The sequence below is a fragment of the Phascolarctos cinereus genome, unplaced genomic scaffold, assembly GCF_003287225.1.
Source record: "Phascolarctos cinereus isolate Bilbo 61053 unplaced genomic scaffold, phaCin_HiC Scaffold_1;HRSCAF=81, whole genome shotgun sequence".
In the NCBI taxonomy this organism is placed as follows: domain Eukaryota; kingdom Metazoa; phylum Chordata; class Mammalia; order Diprotodontia; family Phascolarctidae; genus Phascolarctos; species Phascolarctos cinereus.
The window spans coordinates 220,253,247-220,278,074 of record NW_027555514.1 but is presented as its reverse complement, the minus strand read 5'-3'; the positions used below and the strand labels follow the sequence as shown (position 1 = coordinate 220,278,074).

General features: G+C 41.1%; 1 protein-coding gene across 6 annotated transcripts in view; it reads right to left on the bottom strand.

The window, feature by feature from the left end:
- The window catches only part of RBMS2 (RNA binding motif single stranded interacting protein 2), a 46,926-nt gene that overhangs the window by 14,648 nt on the left and 7,450 nt on the right, over positions 1 to 24,828 (bottom strand). For 5 of the 6 annotated variants that reach the window (XR_013482633.1, XM_078145916.1, XM_078145926.1 and 2 more), the window contains 3 exons: positions 6,897 to 7,063; positions 2,075 to 2,133; positions 1,147 to 1,238 (listed from right to left, as the gene is read on the bottom strand). Coding sequence is in view for 5 of the 6 variants with exons in the window: in XM_078145916.1 (XP_078002042.1) it covers positions 1,147 to 1,238; positions 2,075 to 2,133; positions 6,897 to 7,063 (318 nt within the window). In the remaining variant the exon portion in view is untranslated. Of the gene's footprint in view, positions 1 to 1,146; positions 1,239 to 2,049; positions 2,134 to 6,896; positions 7,064 to 24,828 lie in introns of those variants that run through there. The other variant, XM_020990068.2, reaches the window with a different exon arrangement.

Below are 24,828 nucleotides of genomic sequence, written 5' to 3'. Positions count from 1 at the left end.
TTCACTGGTATCAGTGACATCAGTGAAGTTTATGACTGCTCCTTTAGGAGCCAGGCAGGGCACCAGGCCCTATACTCCTTTGCAGATAGTCCCAAGGGGCAGGAGACTCCTGAAACACTTGGTCAGTCTGGACTGTTTTAAGAACTCCCCCTCCCCCATCTTCCAGCCACAGCAGAATCCCTCTTAGCAGGAATGCATTTTCACTTTCTGATGAAGGAAGGGGCAAAGAGAGGAAAGAAAAAAGGAAGGGTCATGTGCCAGGGACTACACTAAGGCATAGCCTGGCTTCATTCTGGACAGCTCCCAGAGCCTCTTACAGTCATTCTCCAGACGGCAGAAGTTGGAGAGCCTTTCTGAGGGCCTTTCCCAGGGGCAGGGTATAGGAATGGCCCTTTCTACATAAAGGTCTAATCACAAGAACCTTGGCAGTCAGCCAGCTTGCCCAGGGCCCCGGAACACCCTCAGTTTAAGACTTTCTCCTATCTTTGCCTTCAAGGCTTCCTTTTCCTTTAATTCACGGAGCAGAAGTTAGGCCTCCACCTAACAATAAGCATTACAAAGACAAAATTCTCTACCAAGGAGAAAAGAAAGAAAAGACCCCAGTGCCCACAGCCTAGCAGAAAAGAGCATTTCCTGGTCAGGTTATGGAAGAGATCTGTGAAAGAGACATTTCCTGCCTCCCTCTACCTCCTGCAATGGTTACTCCAAACTCAGAGGGAACAATGTTGAGACGGAGGAGTGAGGGTGAAGAACATTAGCTCCAAATAGCACAACAGGCTTCAGAAGAATTGCAAAACCTCCACAAGACACTGGAGGCACAGCAGGGAAAGGGCTTCAGGTCATCAGTTTCCTAGTCTAATAGAAAGAGGTAGTGAGAGGAGTGTGGCTTTATGAACTGGGAGTCTAGTCCCTTGGTGGAACTGAATTTCTGTTCCTCAGAACTTGTCTGTATTATCCATAAAGTCAGCCTCCTTCCTACCAGCCAAGCAAGGTGGGGTCTCATCCAGAATACTGAGGGCACTGGAGTGAGCCGTACTCAATCAGGGTTCTTTGAGTTCTCTGAAAACTTTGAGCTTGAGACCACCCCCTGGGCTATCCAAGCCCCTAGAGAGGCCGGAGGTGCCGAGAATAAGGAAATCCCCTTACCTTTGCCATCTGTGCCTGCACCCCGCTGGCCTTAAGCGCAGTCACAGCTTTCTGTGCAGCTGAAGGACTGTCAAAATCTACAAAGCCATAGCCTAGAAAAAGGGGACCACATTAACTGTAAAGGGGACATTAGGCAGGTAGGAGAGGCTTTTCAGGGGGCTGAGGAAGAGTTAGTTATATGGTACAAGTGGTAGAAAGGAAGGGAAACTGAAGATTTCAAATGCTCTCCATAGATTCTATAAATCCTTGGAGATTTCTAACAATGTATGACAGGATTAACTACATGTCTTTTCCTCCAACCCCTTCCCCCTTTCCCCCTGAAACTAAAAATTTCAGGAGTTCTACCCAATAACTACAACAGGGAGGGCTTTCCCTTCTGGCTACCCTGTCACACCTCTGAAATATCAGGCATGTTGGGAATATAGCTTCTCAACAGCAAGAGCAAGCAACAGACCCCTACTATGGTAGCCCCGATGATCAATACTTTCTTCCTTTCAGTTTCCCAAACCCAGCCCAATCCATCCAAACACAACTAAGTTACTGCCAGGAATAGTCTTTGCCTCCAGACACACATAACTACTTTACAGTCACAGAAGAAAATTAAGTTGCTAGGCTAAGTTTTAATTCATAAGCCCCTGCTCACTTCTACCACCAAATCCAGAAAAAAACACGGGCAAGAAATAAACCCAAGGAAGTTTCTGTGTAGTATATATTCAATGTCTACTATGCACGAATAAATATGATGGCATTCATAGCTAAAGCAATATGACCATCAGGAATTCTAGGGACTATCAATCAGTTCTAAAAGGCTGGCAGGCTAAACTAATTTGCTGGCACTGTGCTTGCTAATCTAGGGGCAAGGGAAATGTACAAGGAGACAACTACTTTAAAAAAACTACCTACCCCCAAGGACGGTCTGTCTTCTCACCTTTGCATTTGTTTGTTGTCTTGTCCAATATGGCCTTAGTAGAAACAATTTTGCCATATCTAGGTGGGAAAAGGGGAGGGAAGAAAAGCAAAGTAATTATTTGGGGGCAAGAATGGGAGTAAACTCTGAGCACTGAGACGGGTAAATGAGTCCACCCCACTTCCCATTCCAAGCATAATACTTATGAGGACAACTGTTTTCCCCATTGCAGGCCTGTACAACATACAGCCATAGGGCTGCTTTCAGCCCACCTAAGGATTTCGGGCAGCCTTCAAAAAATGTAGAGAACGTAAAAGAAAGTAAAGATGTAACAGTGCTTTGTCTGTGCCCTGCTTAGCCTTCTAATAGTCCCTACTGTGCCAGTCATGTAACTTGGCAGGTATTTCTACCACGGGTCAAGACATCTGGCACTAGGTAGTCATTTAAATGTTTGTTGATTGATTGATCTTCCAAGGCCCAGTGGCATCAGTCTTTTCAGACACCAGGAATTCCAAATGACTGCCCCTCAACTGATCTTGCCTCCAGCCAGTATGGCTTACTCCACCTGTGCCCCAAGATCTCAACTTTCACCTTTTTCTAAAGGCCCTACTATCTGCTTCAGGGTCTCCCAGACTCCCAGGTTACTAATTCCCACAGCCCAGAGAGAAGTGTGTAGGATTCAGGACTGAGGTGCATTAGCAGCCTTATAGAACTTCCTCTAACCTAAATATTCTTGCATATTTCAAAAGACGAGGAAGGAATTTCAAAAAGGCAGAGCAGGGGTCACAAATCCAGCGGAAGAGAAAATACAGGGACAGTTTAGGAAATGTGACCCTGATCAACCATGTTCCCACCCTTCCCCCAGGCCCTGGAGAAGGGACAGAGGACTCAATTATTCTTTGGCTTCTCAGGCCCAAGTTGATTCCTTCAATGGGGCTTCTGTTTCTGGGGGGGGGGTAGGGAGGAGGTAAAGAAGAGGGAGACAAGCAGAGCCCTGAAGGCTGAGGCTGGCCATTAGACTGAGAGTGGGGATGTTTGGGGCAATCCCAGCCCCCCAACTACCACAACACTTGAGTGCTCTCCCGTCTGCAAGCAGCTGGGAGGGACACAAGAGAAGTCAGGCTATAGACAGAAGATGCTACGGTCCCACACAGAGCCTTGGGTGGGGCAGGAGCTTTTGAGCCAAGAATTTCCAGTGCATCTGATTAGAGCAGGGTCAATGTTGCTTCCTCCTTAATGGATTCCTGCTATGAGAACTAAGATCTATAGTTCCAATCCCCATATTACTTACTCTCCAACATGAGGTTAAGTTCTAATTTACCTACAAGTGAGGGATACTGTCCTTGAAACAGCAGGGACAAGGACAGGAAATCCTTCTAATTCAACATTTATTAATAAAAATGTCTGCTGTGCGTAAGGCACTTGGGCTTGGGACTCAGATTTTTTCTTTTATGAGGCAATTGGGGTTAAGTAACTTGCCCAAAGTCACACAGCTAGTGAGTGTTATGTGTCTGAGGCCAGATTTGAACTCAGGTCCTCCTGACTCCAGGGCTGGCACTCTATTCACTGTGCCACCTAGCTGCCCCTTGGGACTGAGATTATAAAGGTGAAGGGTAAAATCTCGACCAAGTTGTAGTAAGAAATGCCTTTCAGCAGGGGAAGTTAGGCTAGACTAGGGATGGACTCATGGAAGAGAAGGCACCTAAGCTACGGCCGAGGGCATATATGGAATAGCCTACATAAATGTATGGCAGTGAGGAAAGGATTATAAGATTGGAAATAAATTAATTAATTGGCTAAAATAAAAAGTACATGAAGGTGAATAGACTCAAATAAGGCCGGAAAGACAGGTTGAAGCCATTTTGTTAAGTGTCTTAAAAAAAATCAGGCTAAAGATTGTGTATCTTACTTCATAGGCAATGGGAAACCACTGAAAGTTTTTGAGCAAAATAGTGATATAATCAGACCTATGTCTTAGGAGATTATTTTGACAGCTGTGTGGAAGAGGGATTGGGTGAAAAAAGAGTGGAGGTGCAGAGACCAATTAGGAGGCTATTAAAACAGACCACATGAGAGGTAATAGGGGACTGAATGAGGAGAGCTGATCACATGAATGTAGCTCTCTTCTTCATTAATCTTCTCTTGATAGCAACATGAGATGCTTAGAAGATGGAATAGACTGGATATGAGGGGTGAGAGAAAGGAAGAATTGAAGATTACTTCAAGTTTCAGGCTGGATGACAGTAGAATTAACAAAATAGTTAGGAGAAGGAGCAATTTGGGATAAGATAATGGGGAGAAGATGAATTGAATTTTAGACATGCTGAGTTTGAGGTACCAGTGAAGATATACAGCCAGGCAGTTACAAATGTGGGATTGAATCTTAGGGGAGTTATTGGGGCTGTATATGTAAGCTTAGAAGTCAATCAGGTAACAATTGAAGTGAAATTTGCTAAGGACTGAGCTTTGGGATATAGTCATACTGAAAAAAGATGAACCAGTGAAGGAAGACAACGAAAGGTCAGATAGAAGAATCAAAAGATCAGTGTCATGGAAACAGAGAGAAAAGAAAATAAAAAAAAGAAAGGGGTAGTCAACAGTGTTAAATGTTAAAGAAAGATCAAGAAGGTTAATGGCTAAAAAGTCTATTGGATTGGCAAATAAGGCTAGAGAAAGACAACACCTTGTTCATTTCCCCAGGCTGCAGTCTACTTGCTATTCTCAGTCTTCCCTTCCTTATCATCTGTCTAGAACACAATTCCTTCAGTTTAATGTCTCTAAAGAGTCCAGAGCCAATATTATTATTGAATAGTCATTCACCTCAAGTAATAAGAAAAAATGAATAAGAGGGTCAGAAAACATGAGGGAAATTCAACTGAAATTCTAAAAAACCAAGAAAGGTCCCAGAAAACAGACAAAACATACTTCCCTCCTCAAACCAAAGAGACAGAAACTAGTAGGACAGAATATTACATACATTGTTAGATGTGGTCAGTGTCAGATGTTTTTACTTAACTGTTTTGCTTCGTCATAAGGGGAGATTCAAACTAGGAAGGATGGATGTAAAGACAAATGGCATCAATAAAATATATTAAGAGACAGAAATAAAAGAAAACACAAAACCTATTTTGGTTTCTTAGTTCCATTCCATATACAGCTTTTCCAAGAGAATATGAAAACACGTGTGTGTGTGTGTGTGTGTGTGTGTGTGTGTGTGTGTGTGTGTGTGTCTGCAAAGGGTTAGGGACATTAAGTCATGGTGAAATGGAGAGTTGTTTTCCTCCTGCCCTTTGGGAGGGGCAAAGGTGAGCCCAGGATTTTTACAACATAATATGTTACAGCACTGAGAATGTAAAAATGCATAATGGAAGGGTGGTGGGTGAAGTTTATGGCCCACTGTGTTCTAAAATAGGTGAGTAATAAAGTAGCTTTTTTCTAAAAGGCCTGTTCCCCAATCCTTTTTTGTGCTAAATTCATCTCTGGATCCCCTCCTATCTCTCTACTCCCACCCCCCACCCCCGCCCCCAGCTAACTCTACTATTTATAAGAATGCACCAGTCCCTGGAGCAAATGTGCTGGACCTGTGATAAACTGCTAATATTAGTGAGAGGTAAGGAGTCATAGCCTGAGTTTTTAAGAGCCATTGACACTGGATTTTCTGACTTGTGTCCCTGAGGCAGAACTTTTGGTCATCTTGCCATCAGGGAATCCATCTCTTTTATTCTGGCATGTATTCAAGTATTTGAAAGGTGGCCACATGAAGGAAGAATCAGATATGTATTTGGCTCCAGGGGCCAGCATCAGAAGCAATGGATGGAAGCTGCAAAGGAGCAAATTCAGGCTTGATTCAGGCAAAGCTTCCTAACAACCAGAGCTGTCACCAAGTATAATGAGCAGCTCAGAGAGGCAGTGGGCTCGCCCTCTTTAGAAGTCTTCAATTAGTGGCTGCATGACCACTTGTTGGGCAGGTTATAGTGGGGGGGGGGGAGTTATTTCACATCCAGATTAAGCTAGATGGCTCTTGAGGTCTCTTCCATCTCTCAAATTCTGTGAGTCAGTCACCTAAGGTTCTTCTGTTGCCTTCTTTCTGCACACTCCTACTACTCACCCTCTGTCTACCTTTTCCATTCCACTCTCCCTGCACCTCAACTCCTTTCAAATTCCTGATTTGAAACATATGTTTTCCTGCCAAGTGAAACCAAACAGGGCATTTCTAAGCTCTTATGATTCTTCCAGCATTCCTGCCAGGGGTGAGTTGAGGCTACCACCCACCTCATGACTCAGAGTTACTTTGCAAAATCTCAGAGGGACCTCGGGGGCAGCCATAGAAAGACAGTCTCCATTTTTGATTCCACCAATCTTACCCTTCTTTCTCTACTACTTTTTTCCTTCCAAATCAATGTTTCTCTGGCAAGCAAAGTTCTCAATCAGTAGGCTCCAAGCTTACAACTAGATAGGAGTCTCCAATTTCGTCTAACCTCCGCAAATGCCCTTCAGCCAGTAGAAAAATAAAAATAAGACCCAGAGGCTAGTTTTCCCATTCAAGACTATAGGGTGAGAAATCTTTCCACTGAGGCTCCAAGTCTGGGGAAAATATTGGAAAAAAGACTCATAGACAGGGCTTCAAAAATCAGTACCCCACTCCTGCCTCGTTTCCTCTAGACTCAAAAGAGTATAATGGAGGTTTGTGATTTCTGTGGGAGGAGCAAAATTGAGATTCAAGAAGGAATGAAAAAGAAGCAAAGAACTGTGGCACTTCAGAGTAAGGATATTTTTCAGGAAGCAGAAATTTTCCCATGTCTCACTGCCCATGGGAGCCTGCCCACATGGTGCCCTGACTTACGGCTGACAGAGCTTGACTAGGTCCTGGTCTGTGGTGCCTGGTTGCAGCCCTCGGATGTAGAGATTGGTTTTGCTCAGCTGGTCACCTCCACCACCCCCACCGCTGCCACTGATGCTGTTGCTGCTTGGACTAGGTGGTGCCATCTGCTGAGCCACGGACACATAAGGCTGTGGGGAGACACAAAGCACAGAGGATCAGAAAGGTTATGCTGGCAGGGGTTGGGGGTATCACTCAGGGTAGCTGGAGCCTAGTCCCCAGGAAAGGTGATGTTGAATTTCAAAAGAAACTGTAACCCCAGAAATCAACAGGAAAGAAAAACCTAGAGGTATTCTCTCTTGAGAGGGAAAAAAAGGACAACTGTCCTACCTGCTTCCTACTGTTGCTAAGAGGATAAAATAAGGCATGCTGAAGACTTTTCTTCATCCGTGAAAAAATACTACTTCTAAAACCTACCTCACAGGGCTGTTAGGAGTAAAGAGCTGTGCACGTGCGTGTGTGTGTGTGTGTCTGTGTGTATTATTTTGTTAGAAAAGACTTTGGAAAAGATACTTTGCATAAACATTGATTGCGGGAGGGTGAGGAATTAATGCCTACTTTATACGTTAACTGCATTCATCATGAAAACAAACTAACTTTTTTAGCTCAGAAAGCAAAAGGAGAGAATAGATAGGACATAAATCTGTAAAATTATAAAAAAGAATGAACAGGTTAAATATGGCTTTGTTAACCAAATCTAGAATATTAGAACTAAGAGGCAGCACTCTCTATGCTTAAAGATTAACAAATGAAGGGAAGTAATTGTTCATAGTGAAGGTATTAGATATATTCGATGTTACCCAAGGAGTGGGTAAAAAAAGGCTCTGATAAACTCACAGATAATAGAGTGATATAACATTAAAGGAAACTAAGACTTGAAAGGTACATTCCTACCCTTTAAAGGTTGACCTTCAGAAGTTCAGCCACAAAACCTGGTGCTACAATTAGAGACAAAATTTACAGCAAGTCTTATATCTTCCTTCTCAAGATTTTATTGTATATATTAATATTTCAGGGGATATCATTTGACCAACCATACCATATAAATGATTCTGTGCGATTCAACACTATTATATAACTACAAACACCTTTTTTCTCGCTGAGAGTACTTAAAGGTGTCAATCCCAATTCAGTGTCATCCCCAACACCAGATATCCATTTTGTGAAGGATATTCATTCATGAATTCATAAGATTTAGAGCTGAAAAGAAGCTTAGAGCTCAACTAGCCCCACTTCTTCATTTTACAGCAGAGGAAACAGCAGCAGTGTGGGAGGGTTGAAAAGGAAGAGGACTTGCCAAGGTCACACAGATTGGGAAACAGAAAAACTGGGATTCAAACTCAGGTATTTGACTGTAAACTCAGTTTTCTTTTCACTAAAACTAGAGTGCAAGCACAAAGCAGGCATGCCCTGCTCACCTTAATAACTGGTGTAGGGAGTCTGATTGATCAGGGATTAGTTCTTTGGTCACTTCAATTCAACCAATATTATCTATTAAGCACACTGGCATTGTACTAGGCACTGGGGACAGATGCAAAGATAAGAAAGGACACTGCGTCTCTCCTCAAGGATCTTATAGTTTAATAAATATGTAGTGAACATGATGATGACTGAAAAAGAGATCCAGATGAAGTCCTGCAGGAAAATTTGAAAAGAATGGGATCTCTTTAAAGGGGGGAGGGGCAGGGATCGAGATCAAGGAAAGAAAAAAGATGGCACCTCTGCTGGGTCTTGAAGTAAGAGAAAGCTCTCAGCAGGCACTGATGGGAATGCATTCCAGACATAGAGGATGACCTATTTGAACAGACTAAGGTAGGAGTTAGCAGAACAAGATTGAGAAACAGGTAGGTCCAGTTTGTCTGGAACACAGAATGAACAAAGTGGAATAGTATGAAATAAGGCTGGAAAAGCACTACGAGGTCAAATTAAGGAGAAACTTCAATGCCAGTTGTACAAGTTTGCACTTTATGGGGAGCCGCTGAAGGTTTTTAAGCAGGAAAGTGACATAAGCAGACCTGTGTATTAAATGTATATAGGGAGACCAAGTACTCCCCTGCCCACACATTACTCTGTAGTTCTCATATTTTGGCAAAGGAGAAGGAAGATCCAGCACCACATTGTGGGATAATCCAAAGGCTTCTGTGGCTCCAGCAAGACTCTTGATTCTTCTCTCTCTCTCTCTCTCTCTCTCTCTCTCTCTCTCTCTCTCTCTCTCTCTCTCTCCCTGTTTCTCTTTTCCCTGGCACCGAGATTGGGATTTCCCAGATAGAGGGCCCTATGTGCCAGAGAGATATTTATTACTCTTCAGTGATGACAGTAAGAGTCACATGATGAAGTCAACAAGGGCAGGGGCAAAGTGAATGTTTGCAGCTTTCTGACAACAGGACAACAGCCACGTACATACACTTCTCTAGGTGGGCCCTAGAACTGGGCATTGATGTTATTATTCTAGCCACTCTAAATTTAATCCTTATAACTAACTTACTAACTACACTATTAATTCTAGTCTTATTCTTTTAACTTTCAAAATCTAGCAGGGCTAGCCTCCATTTTCACTCACATCAGTATTTTATCATTCAATTTGAAAGGGAAAGCTTCCACAAAGATTCATAGTTGCTGTTGTTCAGTCATGTCCAACTCTTTTCGAACCTATTTGGGGTTTTCTTGGCAAAGGACACTGAAGTGGTTTCCCATTTCCTTCTCCAGCTCAGGAAACTGAGGCAAACAGGGTTAAGTACTTGCCCAGGGTCACACAGCTAGCAAATGTCTGAGGCCAGATCTGATGTCATGAAGATGAGTCTTCCTGACTCCAATCCCAGTGCTCTATCCATTGCACCACCTGGCTACTCCAAAGATTTATAACTTATATTCTAATCAGAACACTGGAGTTCAGAAGATTAGTTCAGATTATTCAGTGAAGCTATACCCAACTAGGTGGTACTGGGCCTGGAGTAAAATCTGGCTCTTCTTCCTGAGTTCAAATCTGACCTCAGATACTTAATAGCTGTGTGACCCTCGACAAGTCACTTAACCTTATTAGCCTCAGTTTCCTCATCCATAAAATGAGCTGGAGAAGGAAATGGCAAGCCACTCTAGTATCCTTGCCAAGAAAACTCCAAAATGGGGGCAGCTAGGTGGCGCAGTAGATAGAGCACCGGCCCTGAACTCAGGAGGACCTGAGTTCAAATCCAGCCTCAGACCAAACACTTGACACCCACTAGTTGTGTGACCCTGGGCAAGTCACTTAACCCCAATTGCCTAAAAAACAAGCAGACAAACAAGAAAACTCCAAAATGAGTCAACAACTTAATACCGCCTCTTCCATCCCAGGGGAGTCACAACTATGGATCAATTGGGAAGCTAAGCAACTAGAGCTGAGAAAAACGTATTTTAAGTATACTTATCACCTTTCCCAGTATGGAGTATTTCTCAAATGGCAGAACTTTCAGAACAATTGCAAGAAGGTCAAGGAGGAAGAAAGCAAATTGGGGTTATAATAATAATGCTAACAAAAACCAATTATAATAATGATAGCTAACATTTATATAGGACTTACTATGTGCCAAGCATTGTGCCAAGCATTCTCACAATTCTTATCTCATTTGATCCTCACAAAAACCCTGGGAAGTAGATACTATTTCCCCCCCATTTTACAGATGAGGAAACTGAGGCACATAGAAGACTTAAGTGACTTGCCCATGGTCACACAACTAAATAAGTTATTGAGACCAGATCTGATCTCAGGTCTTCCTGATTCCAAGCCGGGTCCTCTGTCTACTGAGCCACTTAACTGCCTCAAGAAACTGATCTGTTATCCAGACTTAAACTTTAGTTTTGACACTGTGAGCTTTAGTCATATTCCAAAAAATCAGACTTTATCAATAGCAGCCTTAGTGTGAGGCCAGAAAGGGTCCTGGGAAGAACAGATGTGGCCCAGAAATGAAGATATCATTCTACTGCTGCTCCCAAGAGCTTTCTAAAGTTGTAGTATAACCAGGGCTTGAACAGTAAAGAGAAATGGTACACTCATTATAGGAAGAAAGGAAGAAATTACTGCTCCCATACTGGAGAGAGTGCCTATGTAAGAGATTTTCTGGTTTCCCAAGGGTTCAGTAAGAGAGAGACTCTCTAAATTGTTAATCTGTGTATGCAAGAATGTGGTAGCATGATGTAGTGCAAAGACCTGGGCCAGGATCTTGTTTCTGGTACTTCCTGGCTCTGGGACCACAGACCACAGTGTTATTGATCCTTTCTGAACTTTTTTTCCTTCATCTGTAAAGTTGGAATGATTACCTCTGTAGTACACACCTCAAAGCGTTGTTATAAGGATCAAATGAAATGACGTACCTAAAATCCTTTGCAAACCTTAAAATACCATGGAGATATTAGCCATTACTACTATGCAAGAGATAAAAAGGAGTCAGGTTTTTTCCTCCTAAAGGAGAGAAAAAAGAGAGACTATTATTCCTCACATGTCCTGTATTTTTGTCCTACCTAGCCCTTTCTCAGATTTCCTAGCCTTCCATACTCTAATGCTAATTATGGCAGTTTGTTTTTTAAAGACTCAACAAAACTTTCCTCTATCTGAACTCACTGAGGAGGGAAGATCAGAGCAGCACAGTATGAACCATTTACAAAATCAGACAGTAACTGGCCAGAAGAGCTATATGACATTCTTTAAGGTCACTTTCAACTCTGAAATTCTATTAATTCAAACTGCCACCTTTACTCTGAAGGTATCAGTCTGGGTATTTCTTACTCTTACCATTGTTATTATGTTCTGCTGATTAACTGACAAGGTTGCTAAGGGACCACCAGCTCTAGCACTACTTTCTCTTCACACCGATTATTGTCGGCCTCAGTTATAGGCTACAGTGGCCAAGACATCCAGTAGTGACATATTATATAATGCCATAGGCTTGGTCCTCAGATCAACACCAATTTGACTGCAAAAAAGTGGCTGTTCTCAGCTAGCAGTCTTGTCAGTGAATCAGCAGAGCATAAAAACAATGGGTTAGTAGTAATTACAGGTAACTCCATATCTCAAGTTTGTATCATGTCTTTGATTTAAAGAGTTCAAATCCTGTGATCCTTTGAATCACAGCGACTAATTATCCTTTGATCAAAAGAAGTTCTTAACCTGGTGAACTTAAAAATTTTTTGATAACTATACTTCAATATCACTGGCTTCTTTTGCAATGCCATTTTCTTTATTTTTTGCACTTAAAAACATTATTTTGATACAGGCCTCACCAGACTGCCAAAGGGATTTGAAGCACAAACAAGTTCAAGAATCCCTGCTTTAAATGAACCCTCCTCTCCATCTCCGACCTCCTTGGACTTCATGGTTCCTCAGTTCTATACCTTGAGGGCCCCTTGGTAACATAATGTCAAAGTCCATTACTACCATATGGAATAGAAATAGGTAATTATTCTGTTGTTCATGGGAGACCTATTTGTATACAAATTGATAGATTCCCAGGATACTGTCTCTCCCTCTGCCTCTCTCCTGGAATTCCCAAATCAATGCTGCTAGGCCCTGGCTGCTTGCTCTCCTGGTGGAGGTGACCTTCTGGAGAACAGCAAAGTTTTGACCACATAGGCCTGAGCTTGCTGGCTTTCTCATGTAGCCTTCCAAGTAAACAACAGTATTCTAGTTTTCCAATCAGTGCCAGAGACCCCCTCCCTCTCACCTCACTGTCCCAATCCCCATTCCATATCTGCTTTTAATGCACTTGCATTAAAATCCAATGTTTAAAAAAAAAAGATCTCAAATACAGGTTCTATTAGTAGTCTTCCAGTCACTAGCCCTAAGGCTATTTTTGTTAACTTCTAACCTTCAGGAATCACAACTGAAATCTGACCATCTCTCAGAGTCAAATAAGTCAATAAGAATTTATTAAGTAGGTACTGTGCTAAGTGCTAGGTATACAAAGAAAGGCCAAAGACAGTCCCTGCTCTCCAGGAGCTCTGTCTAATGGAGGATATTCAAGATAATCATCAGAGGGAGGGCACTAGCATTAAGGAAGGTCAGTTAAGTATTCTTAAAGTGAGAAGGTGGGGGGCAGCTAGGTGGCCCAGTGGATAAAGCTCTGGCCTTGGAGTCAGGAGGAAGGACCTGAGTTTAAATCCAGCTTTAGATACTTGACACTTATACCCATGTGACCCTGGGCAAGTCACTTAACCCTGAATGCCTCACCAAAGAGATAGATAGTAGATAGATAAATACACAGAGAGAGAGAGAGAGAGAGAGAGAGAGAGAGAGAGAGAGAGAGAGAGAGAGAGAAGGTGGGATTTTAGCTGGGACTTGAACTCTTAGAAGCCGGAAGGAGAAGATGACTTATTAATGGCTTGTATCTTCTGTGTACAATCATTTGTATATAGAGAGTTTTACTATCTTCTGTTCAATAAGTCAAATTTGGGAGATGTTCCTACCACCCCTTACTCCTTTCCTCCCATCATCTCTTCCCTATTTCTGACCAGCCCACTGACCCTTAGGGACCTAACTAAAGAGCTGGCCACCATTATGTCAATTCTGTCTTATGCCTTTGTTCTAAAGAGCTCAAACTGGGCAAGTCCCAGTGACACCTTCATAGTGCTATATGGTATACCTCCACCCTGAAGCTCCTTCTAACTCTGTTAACTCTCCCATCCAACTTCTATAATCTTGCCTTCCAAAACTGCAGGGGCTTCTTGAGTTCCAAGTATGTAATCGCAACTTGGGCCATTTTGTGACCTTTAAGTCTGTACCTCTGAAGCCCCATGAAGCCCACAAAGAGGCTAGACTTGAACTTCTCTCAAAGGAGTGAGATACATTGATGGAAGTGACGGAAGAAATTGAGTCCATCCCTACGTTATGGGCTGGTGGGGGAAAAAGAAATCATTCTTGAAGTGGACAATCCAACTCTTCCAACCTGCAGCAAATTTGTTTTTTGACAAGGAAATGATATTATTTTGGAAACATCACCCTGAAACAGCAAATTTTCCTCAAAATTGTCTGCTGCAGCTTATGAAATTTAACATACACACACATACAACCTCCCAGCCCCATACAATGATGCAGGAGCATCCTACCCTGCTGAGTTTTTGGCTCAGCACTGGAACAGAAGACCTCTGCCTCTCATGGCACTTTAACAGACACTAAAACTGAATGGGGCCAGCAGGAGAAAGGAGCTATATACGCTTCATTTTCCACTCCCAGCTACACATTAATTCTGGGGCAGTTTCACAGAATGGGACATAGAGGGAGGAGGGATCTGACTCCCATCTGACCCCCACAGGGTGGAAAATCAAACTCCCTTTTTCCGGTAGCAGGAACTTCATGTCCTGCTGACTCACAGGAAGCCAGGAGACAGGAAAGGATTGGTTTCTCTTCCCACACTTTAGAAGAGACCATCAGAGTGGTGACAGAACTACTGTCTCTCATCTAATCACAGATTCACGGTTTTTCCCTGTTCTGTTTCTGATTTGATTTGGTAGCCTCATAGACACCTAAGTACAGTACAAATGACATTATAATAAGAGACCTTGCTCCAAAAAATGAATCTCAATTACTCAAATTTTATAAACACACCCTCAGTATCAGCCACATGGGGTCTTTCAGTTGGCCAGTAACCATCAGATAAACACTAATTTGCTAAATGTACATGATTTTAATAAAACAGAATAATGTTTACTTCTAGATGACAAATCCCTTGCTTATTCACAATCAACCCCCCAGATGGCGACAGATTGGCATGTCAATACTGAGGCTTCCAACCTCTTTGGGTGCCTGGCTCTCCAGCTCATAGATAAGTTTTCAGAATTGTGTGATTTTGGGCAACTCAGTTTATAACTCTGTGTCTCAATTTTCTCATCTGTAAAACAAAATATGTTAAATTAAATGATCCTTAAGGTCCTTTCCAGTTAGGTGGTACAGTGGATAGAGTGTTGGGCCTGGAGTCAGGAAGACTCATCTTCCTGAGTTCAAATCCAGTCTCAGGCACTTCCTAGCTGTGTGACCCTGGGCAAGGCACTTAATCCTGGTTAGCCTCAGTCTCCTTATCTGTAAAATGAGCTGGAGAAGGAAATGGCAAAACATTCCATCCAGTACTTAGCCAAGAAAACCCCAAAGTTGGACACTATTGAAAAACAAGGTCCTTTCAAGCCCTAAATCTATGAATCTCAAATGCTCAAATGGACTAGTAATCTCATCAACTTAGATATTCTAATAATGCAAAGCACAGACAATCCACATCTGCCCAACTTGAAGGACACTTCTCTTCTCAACGAATGTATTGGTATGCCTTCCTTGAGTTATCCCAACAATGTAAGGAAGCAATACATGCATTTGTTAACTCTTGTTCCTGACATGTAACTGGCCCATTATCTACTTGGGTTCAGACTATTTTAAGTCAGCACTTCCTGTGTTCTCTTTCTTAAAGTTATAGGGTTATTTATACTCATTCACCTTTTGCACCAAAGAAAACACTTCAGATGCTGCCACAAGTTAGTCTGACCTGGCACAGGCTTAAAAGGAAGCACCTATACACATTCCATCTATGGGTCTGGAATTTAGTATCAAAATATAGCTTTCCTTAGAAACCTGGCATAGGTTATGGTACAATAATCTATACTAGATTTCTAAGGAAGCTATAGAATTAATATGTCTTCTTGGATCCTAAATAGAAATAAGAACTCAAAATATATCCAGGACAACAAGAATTTTCCTCTGCCACCACAACTTCCTCTGTAGCACTTATTTGCTGCCAGTCTTGGTTTTAAATGATGAATCTCATCGCCTTTTAGCTAGTCTCTCTTGGACCAAGCAAATCTGGCACCAGGTCCCTAACTCCCCCTTTCTTTAAAAACAAACAAACAAGCTCCCATAATTGCTTCTTCTCCTTTTCCTTGAATATCAAAGCTATCCACATATCTTTCAGGGATAAGTACCAGGTGGAATTCAAAATGTCCCCAAGGCATTTGCTGAGACTCTAATATTCTAAACCGAAAGAATGCCAGAATCCTTAGTCAAGCACTAACCACCACAATGTTATCTAACTAGAAACCTATTCACTGCAGCCTATTGGCTCCAGATCTAGAAGGGTCTGGGGCGGAAAAATTCAGTGGATCTCTGCATCTTCCCCCTGAGGCAGGATGAAGGTCTTCCAGACTGTGAGCAAAGATCCTCAGAGGAAAACACAAAACTCTGGCAGCATCCAAAGTGCTAGGCAGACATGAAAAACAACTATCTATTGTCCTGCATCCTAAGTTTCTCTCACTTCTAGAAAGAAAACAGCCCTTCAGTGGAAGAATTTAGCAGCTACCAATAGTGATCAATAACAGTGTCTGGAAGGTAGACCACCAATTTTTAGAACTGGAAGGGACCTTAGATATCACATTCTTGAAACCCATTATCTCTTAAGATAATCTTTTATGGAATAAAGACAGCAGTGTATATTGAGAGGAGAGTTAGAGTCCTAGTTCTTCTATTTTACTAGCCTTGGGCAAGTCACTTAACTACATTTTTTTCTTCCTCTGTTGTGGCTGTTCAGTTGTTCAGTCATGTCTGACTCTTTGTGACCCCACATAGGGTTTTCTTGGCAAAGATAATGGAGTGGTTTGCCATTTCCTTTTCCAGTGCATTATGGCAAACAGGGATTAAGTGAGTTACCCAGGGTCACATAGCTAGTGAGTGTCTGAGGCCAAATTTGAACTCAGGACTTCCTGACTCCAGGCCTGACACTCTAAATCCACTAAGCTACCTGTGCTGCCTCCTTCCTCTGTTAAAACAAGGATTTAAAATACTAGCAATACCTATTTCCCAGAGCTGTTATGAGGGTAAATAATAATAATAATAACAACAACAACTAACATTTACATAGCAGTTCATTATCTAATTTTAGCCTCACAAAATCCTATGAGGTAAGTGCTACAGATATTATTCCCATTTTATAGCTATAAAAAAAAGTGAGAATCAGAGGTTAAAAAGTATCGTAAGAGGGGGATTTTGGAACCTCAAATGAAGTAATGTATGAAAATGCTTTGCAAAACTTAAAATAAAATGTAAATATAAGTTGTAATTATTATTATTATACAATTGTTCTTTTATAATAATACTATAAAGGCAGCAATCAAAATTGCACATCTGTAGACTGCACACCCTGAGGATCCAAGTGATGTGGCCAAACTCCTTTTCAGTCTTAAATAAAGTCCATATTATATATCATTATTTTCTCCTCATAATGCCAAGGCATTGGTTGGGGACTGTAGCGTCTAGTTCTAATCTGCCTCAAAAGACTCTTTAAAACATTTTGAGTATATCACTCAAGAAGGGCTGACCTATAACCTTCTCCACAAAGTGAGTTAGAGAATTGAAGCACTTGAGGCCATGGGATCCCCAGTTCCTGGACCCAAGTTCTAATTCCTAGCAGGCTTGAACAGCAAAATGATGGCGGCGTACAGAGAACTGGCTTTTAGAAAAGTATTAACAGAGTTTATAAGAACTCCATGCCCCAAATTACGTTTGAGAGAAAGGGAGATGTATATATGAAAGGGAGGGAAGCCTGGCTATCCAAGAGGGATGCTAAAGTCTGTTGCAAACAAGGAAGCACCCAGAAGTTTAGGGGCAATTAGGTGGTGCAGTGGATAGAGCACTGGCCCTGAAGTTAGGAGGACCTGCGTTCAAATCCGACCTCAGACCAAACTTGACATTTACTAGCTGTGTGACCCAGGGCAAGTCACTTAACTCTAACTGCCTAAAAATAAATAAATTTAAAAAAAAAGAAATAGCCAAAAGTTTGACTGCTGGACTGAATGTATAAGAAAATGAATTTTCTGCTTTTTCAGGATTTGTACAGATTCCTATGTGGGCACTTCCCTATGGTCATGGGGTCCTCACTCAGATAAAGATATAATGGATTTAATATTTATAGAGGAACCACAATGTCCTAGAGGGCTATAAAGTTTTTTAAAAGATACAACCCTTATTTTCTTGAGACTGGTAGTTTAAGATGCTAAGACAGATATTTTCTTTCTATTCTTTTAATAAGAAGGACTTTTTGGGGAATTGGGCCAATTCCTCACCTATCTCATAGATTTAGAGCTGAAAGGGAACTTTGAGACCATCAAGTCAAATACTCACATTTTATAGATGAGGAAATTAAGGCACAGAAAGGTTAAGGGACTTTCTTGTGTGAAACTACTATTAAGTGTTTGAGTTAGTCTTATTGACTCTAAGTTTAGAGCTACCATGCCACACTGCCTCTTTAGACTTAGAAGTTTTGGAACAGAAGGGACTTTAGAGATTTTTTTTTTTTTGGCTAGGCAATGGGGTTAAGTGACTTGCCCAGGGTCATGAAGCTAGTAAGTGTCAAGTGTCTGAGGCTGGATTTGAACTCAGGTCCTCCTGACTCCAAAACCGGAACTCTATCCACTGTGCCACCCAGCTGCCCCCAAGATCATCTCTTTCAATCTCCCCATTTTACAGGTAAGGAAAACAAGTCCCATCAAGGTTAAGCAATTTGCCCAGTATCTTATAGGTTAAAAAAAATGGCTGAGATATGAACATAGCTCCTCTGACTCTACATTTCACTGCCCCTGAAATAAGAGGCAAATTTATTAGATGAGGGCAGACCTAATCTGTGGTATGGGTTAGAGTGTGGCACTGTTAGCAACATTCCATCATGGTATATATAGATATAGATATAGAATTATGTAAGGTCTCTTCTAGTTCTAGAAAATTCAAGGACCAGGATCACCTTCATGCCACCAGTGGAGAAAGACTTTAGCAGAGGCCAAAAATACTTGGACATATTAACACTATGAACAAAATAAAGTACTTCCAGGCAATCCCAAAACTATTTAAGGAGTTTCATAAACAAATAGCAATAACTTTATAAATCAAAACATAGCAAAAGCTGTCAGCAAGGAAAAGGCAAATGGTCTACAATTTTATTACCTTTCCCCTAAGCATACTAGAGAACATAGACAAGGACCATCAATGGACAGTCACTGCCTAAAACCAGGGTCAACAGATGTCCCTAGTAAGAACATATAATTCCATTTCTAAAATTTATTGGAACCAGCAGCATAAAAAGAAACCAGAAACCTAAAAAAGTTTTTAAACATGTAAAACAGCTTTAGTCTACTGATGTGAGGAAATAAGACCAAATCATGAGAACCAATTTTTTGCAATACAGTAAATGACTGCATCATAGTAATAGCATAGGATAATAGTTCAGAAATAACAAGGGACCCTGAGGTCATGTAAGGCAATCTCTTCATTTTATATTTGAGGAACATAAGAATGGTTAAGAGAGGGTAAGTGAATTTTCCCAAGGTCACACAGGTACCTGGCAGGATTTAAACCCAAATCCTCACTCCATATCTATCATGTTTCACCATACAGCATCTTTTCAGTTTAAACAACAACTTTTTAATAGAATGGATCTAGTGTTCTTCATTTTCAAAGGAGAGTCAATAACATCCTTTTTACCCAAAATGGCAAGGTTAAGGGTTAGTATTCTTAGAGATATCCTTAATATAAATTATTTAACATTTATAATCAAGGTTCACAAAATAAACCATTTCTTGTCCTACTGTTCTACTGCTGTTTGTCAAATGGGGTAACTGGGGCAGAAGCAAAGATACTCTGTTTACTTCAACATCCCTCTAGTCTTTAGGTACAAATTCCAGTATACATATTTATTTGACATAACAAATTGCTTACAAGAAATTTTACAGGATCATAGAATTGTAATGCAACGGCTCTGAACTTAGAGAACCTGTATTCAAATGTTACTTCTGACAAATACTACCTATATCTGGCACTGAACAAGTCACAACTTCCCTGGGCCTCTGTTTCTTCATCTGTGATGTTCCTTCTAGTTCTAGATGTAGTTCACACCATCCTTCTACAATATCACCAAGAAGTAATCAACTATCATCTGCCAGAAGACTTGCAGTAATGGGGAAATTAATACTTCCTCAAGCCATTTGTATAGATTCCCTTTTCATGCAGCTCTAATGGTTAGGGATCCTAAATCAAATTCTTTGGCACTGAACCCATTGCTCTTAAGTTCTGCCTTCTGAGGCCAAGCAGAAAAAGGCTAACCCATCCGCCATATGATAGTCCTCAAATAGGAATGTACTGTTACAAATGTTTAACAACTGGCTCTCGGGAAAAAATTGTGTTGATGACAAACTTTTAAGGTTAATCTAGATTAGCCTTTTCTCCATTACATTCTTAAGTGTAAACAATAAATCAGGCCCTGATTTGTAGTATTTGATGATTTCGAAGCTATAAATGCTTATTCTAGAAACTTGACAATCAGCTCTTTAAAGCCAGTAAAAGCCCGCTTCATCACATACCTTCCCTAAAAATACTTGAACATACTTGTCATGTCCTCTCCGGCCGCCCCCACCCCAACCACCAAGTCTTCTTCAAATCAAACACTCAGTCCTTGATTCTAGATAACGATGCTGCTTGCTGCTGCTGTGCTGCTGCTTCTTCTTCTTCTTCTTCTTCTTCTACTTTTTGTGAGGCAATTGGAGTTAAGTGACTTGCCCAGAGTCACACAGCTAGGAAGTAGTATGTATCTGAGGCCAGATTTGAACTCAGGTCCTCCGGACTCCAGGGCCAGTGCTTTATCCACTGTGCCACCTAGCTGCCCCTACGATGCTTCTATTCGTACAATCTAATGTCACATACGGATAAGTCTTTTGGCTACCATGGTTACCCCACTGATTCATACTGAGCTTGTTATCCACTAAATCCCCTACATTTTTATCACAAGAACTACAAGCTCTTTACACCTTGTCCCCTTCCTACTTCTCCTACTTTTCCTCCCTCTTCCATACATATACCATGATCCAGCCATACCAGCCTACTTGTTTGTCCTGAAGGACTCCATTTCCTGTTTTTGTGCCTGACCCTATGGCTAGAATGCTCTTCTTCTTCCTCACCTCCACCTCTTAGAATACCTGACTCCCTTCAAGGCTCAGATCAACTATGACTTTCTGCAGGAAAACTTTCCTGATCCTCCCAGGCATTAGGATTCTCCTAAGATCACTTCCATCTTCTCTATGTATCTTGACTGTATCTGATTATTTACATGTTGTCTCCCCATCTAGAATGTGAGCTTCTTGAAGGCAGGGACTATTTTTGCCTTTCTCTGGCTCCCCATTTTAGCACAACACCCAGCACAAAATACTTAATAAATGCTTATTGATTGAGTGAATGATGCTTCCCTCAGCCTGTACAGCTGTGTTTTTTTTTAAGCCAAGCCCAGGACTTTGCTTTTATTCCCATTAAATTTTAGCTCAGAAGATTCAGCCATAGTTACAACCTGTCAAGATCTTTTACTGTCATCCTAAGTGTGTTTTGCTTATGAATAATTGTAAATGCACTGAGGAGCTTGATATTCAAAGGAACCCTGAGATTATTTTATAAAAGGAATAATCCTTTGGTAATAATCACCTTCAAATTTATCAATCTTATTTTTGCCTTTCTTTGTATTTCTATTCTTAGCACAGTTCCTGGAAAATAGCAAGCACTAAATAAATGCTTCTTGAATTAACTTGACATATTCCTCCACTTAACTGCCTTCGAAGAATTAAAAATGAGTATCATAAGGGCAATGAAGATATGATAACCGAATAAGCTGCAATATGAGGAACTATAAAGATGAAGAGGAGTAAAAAGTATGATATCAAGGGACTATATGATAAGAACAATGACAGGCATATCTTACTGGTACTCCAACAATATCCAGAAAAAATGAGAACACCTCTAACATGTGAGGCGAGTCCATTGTGTTGAACTTGGGGTACAGCATGGACAAGAATTACATAGAATGGGCAGGCATTCATGGATTGCAATCTGCATTGCTGGAGGAACCTTCTAAAATCAATGAGATCACAGTCCATTTGAATATTTGGGTATTCCTCCCCTAAAAACCTATTGAATGTGGAACTGAACGTAGGTTCTTAAAGTTTGAGTATAAGCTCTTCCAAATCTTACTAAACTAGAAAGGACCAGCCATGGTCTGCATGTCTGTCATCCAAAGACTTTCTTAGCTAAGTTCAGAGAAGCTTATCACAAAAAGATTAGCCACTAGGTGACTTTTTTTTTTAATCACAAAGATCAGGCTGGTAAAATATAGTAGAAATAGTACTGGAGAACTATTACCTATGAGACAAATGGTCAAAGAACATAAAGAGGAAGTTCTCAAAGGAAAAAATCCATGCTAGCAATAGTCATATGAAAAACAGGCTCCAAATCATTAATAATTTAGAAATTCAAATTAAAACAATTTTGTGGCTCCACCTCACATCTATCAGATTGGCAAAAATAACAAAGGAAAATGACAATCATTTGGAGGGGTCATGGGAAAGTTGGCACATTAACACACAATTAGTGGAGCTGTGAATTAATTGGTCCAGCCACTTTGGAAAGCAATTTGGAAGTAACCCCAAAAGCTGCTAAACTGTGCATACCTTTTTCACTCAGTGATATTACTATTAGGACTATATATCCCAAAGAGATCAAAGAAAGAGAAAAAGGATCCATATGTGCAGAAATATTTATATCAGCTCTTCCTGTGGTGGCAAAGAACTAGAACTAAAGAAAATGCCCACCAGTTGGGGAATGGCTGGACAAATTATGGTATGTGAATGTAATAAAATATTATTGCACTTTAAGAAATGACAAAAGGGATTATTTCAGACAAATTCAGGAAGGCTTGTGTGGACTGATGCAGAGTGAAGTGAACAGAACTAGGGAAACAATTTATATGGTAACAGAAACATTGTAAAGAAAAACAACTTTGAAACACTTAAAAACTCTAATCAGTGCAATAACCAACCACAATTCCAAAGCACTACTACTGAAACACAATATCTGTCTCCTAACAGAAAGGCAATGAACTCAAGACATTGAATCAGAGACATCTATTTTCAGATACCGCCACCATGGGTATTTGTTTACTTAACTATTTATGTGATAAAAGGATTTTTTTTTAATATGGAGAGTAGTTGGTATGACAGGTGTAGTGATGGAGATCACCAACCTTTAAAAAAAAAAGAGAAAGGAAAGTAAGAAAAGAGGGTCACTGAAGCATTTTAAAAATGCATAGAAGGGGCAGCTAGGTGGCACAGTGGATACAGCACCAGCCCTGGATTCAGGAGGACCTGAGTTCAAATTGGGCTCAGACACATAACACTTATTAGCTGTGTGACCCTGGGCAAGTCACTTAACCCCATTGCCTAGCCAAAAAAAAAATGCATAGAAGACAGCCAAATGATGACCAACAGGAAATACAGACAAGCAGGACAGCTTTGAAAATAACATGTTGAAGGGGCAGCTAGGTGGCACAGTGGATAGAGCACCAGCCCTGGAGTCAGGAGGATCTGAGTTCAAATCCAGCCACAGACACTTAACATTAGCTTTGTGATTCTGGGCAAGTCACTTAATCCCAATTGGCTTGCTGCCCTGCCCCCAAAAAGAAAATAACATGTTGAATTTCATATATTTTTTAAAAGGCTGTTCATAAAACAAATTTGCTGCTTCTTTTCCTGCTTCTTTTCCTGCTCTCTCTTGCTCTCTCTCACACACGCGCACACACACACACACACATACACACACACATGAAAAAGTGCTGGATTTGGAGTTAGAAGTCTTAGGTTCAAATCCTGGCTCTGCTACCTATGCTGTCTGATCTTGGACAAGTCACTTAATTACTCTCTGTAGGGTTTTCTCATCCATAAAATGGAGGGGTAAACTACTTGATGGTTAGGATCCCTTCCAGTTCTAAATCTATGATGTCTAAAACACAAAGATGTTGTGTTTTATTTTAGCAGAAGTAATAACAACTCGTTTATACAGCACTAAGATTTACAAATTCCTTTCCCTACAACTCTGCGAGGAAGGGGGTACTAATGAAATCTTCCTACACTGAAGCATCCCAGCTCAAGACTATAATAAAATCCACTATCTTTCAAATTAAAGGCACACCTACATGCATGTAAGTCTCACTTCTCTAGTCCAACCTCTTTTGCCTGCTTTTTCAAGGCCTCTAAAACTACTGATCATGTGTACACAGGTGAGGCAGGTGTATTTGTCCTTCATTTTTGAAAAGGACCAGTGACATCATAGGTGACATTTTGACTTGTACATGAATTGGATTTAAGTGAGGGGATGTAGTGGATTACCTTGGCTTCTTTCATGCCTGACCAAGCTCTAAGCACTCCACAGTGCCTGCTCCAGCTGCCTTCATGGCTATTGTAACAAATTGTTCTCATCCACCCATTATGCTGGATAAAGTCTTCATGTGCTAGGGTTAGACATTTCCCTGACTCAGCTACCCTCAACCTGCTTTAGCCCATTTGCTGAGATGGTTTGCCTGGGTGTGGTCACTGAGCATGCTACAGCTTCTTGGAACCATAGGTGAGAGCTGGGTGAATCAGGTGGACACCAAAGGTAGACAAGGGCTCAGAAAGCTCTCACACCAGAGATGCTAGTCCTCCTGAATACCTCATACACTCTACCTCGGCAGATAGGTTGCACAGTGAATAAAGCACTGGGCTTAGAATCAGGAAGACTCTACTTCGTGAGTTCAAATCCAGTCTCAGACATTTGCTAGCTGGGTGACCCTGGGTAAGTCACTTAACCCTATTTGCCTCAGTTCCTCACCTCTAAAATAAGCTAGAGAAGGAAATGGCAAACCACTCCAGAAAACCTTAAAATAACACTTTGACCCAGGTCTTCTGATTCCAAGTCCAGTCCAGGGCTCTTGCTGCCACACTATGCATATTACTTGACTTTATTCTACCTATTCAACCTTAATAAAGAAGCATCACTCCATTCCAGCAGGTTCATTCACTAGCCTATCTTGTTTCCTCCAAACATGTCTTATAA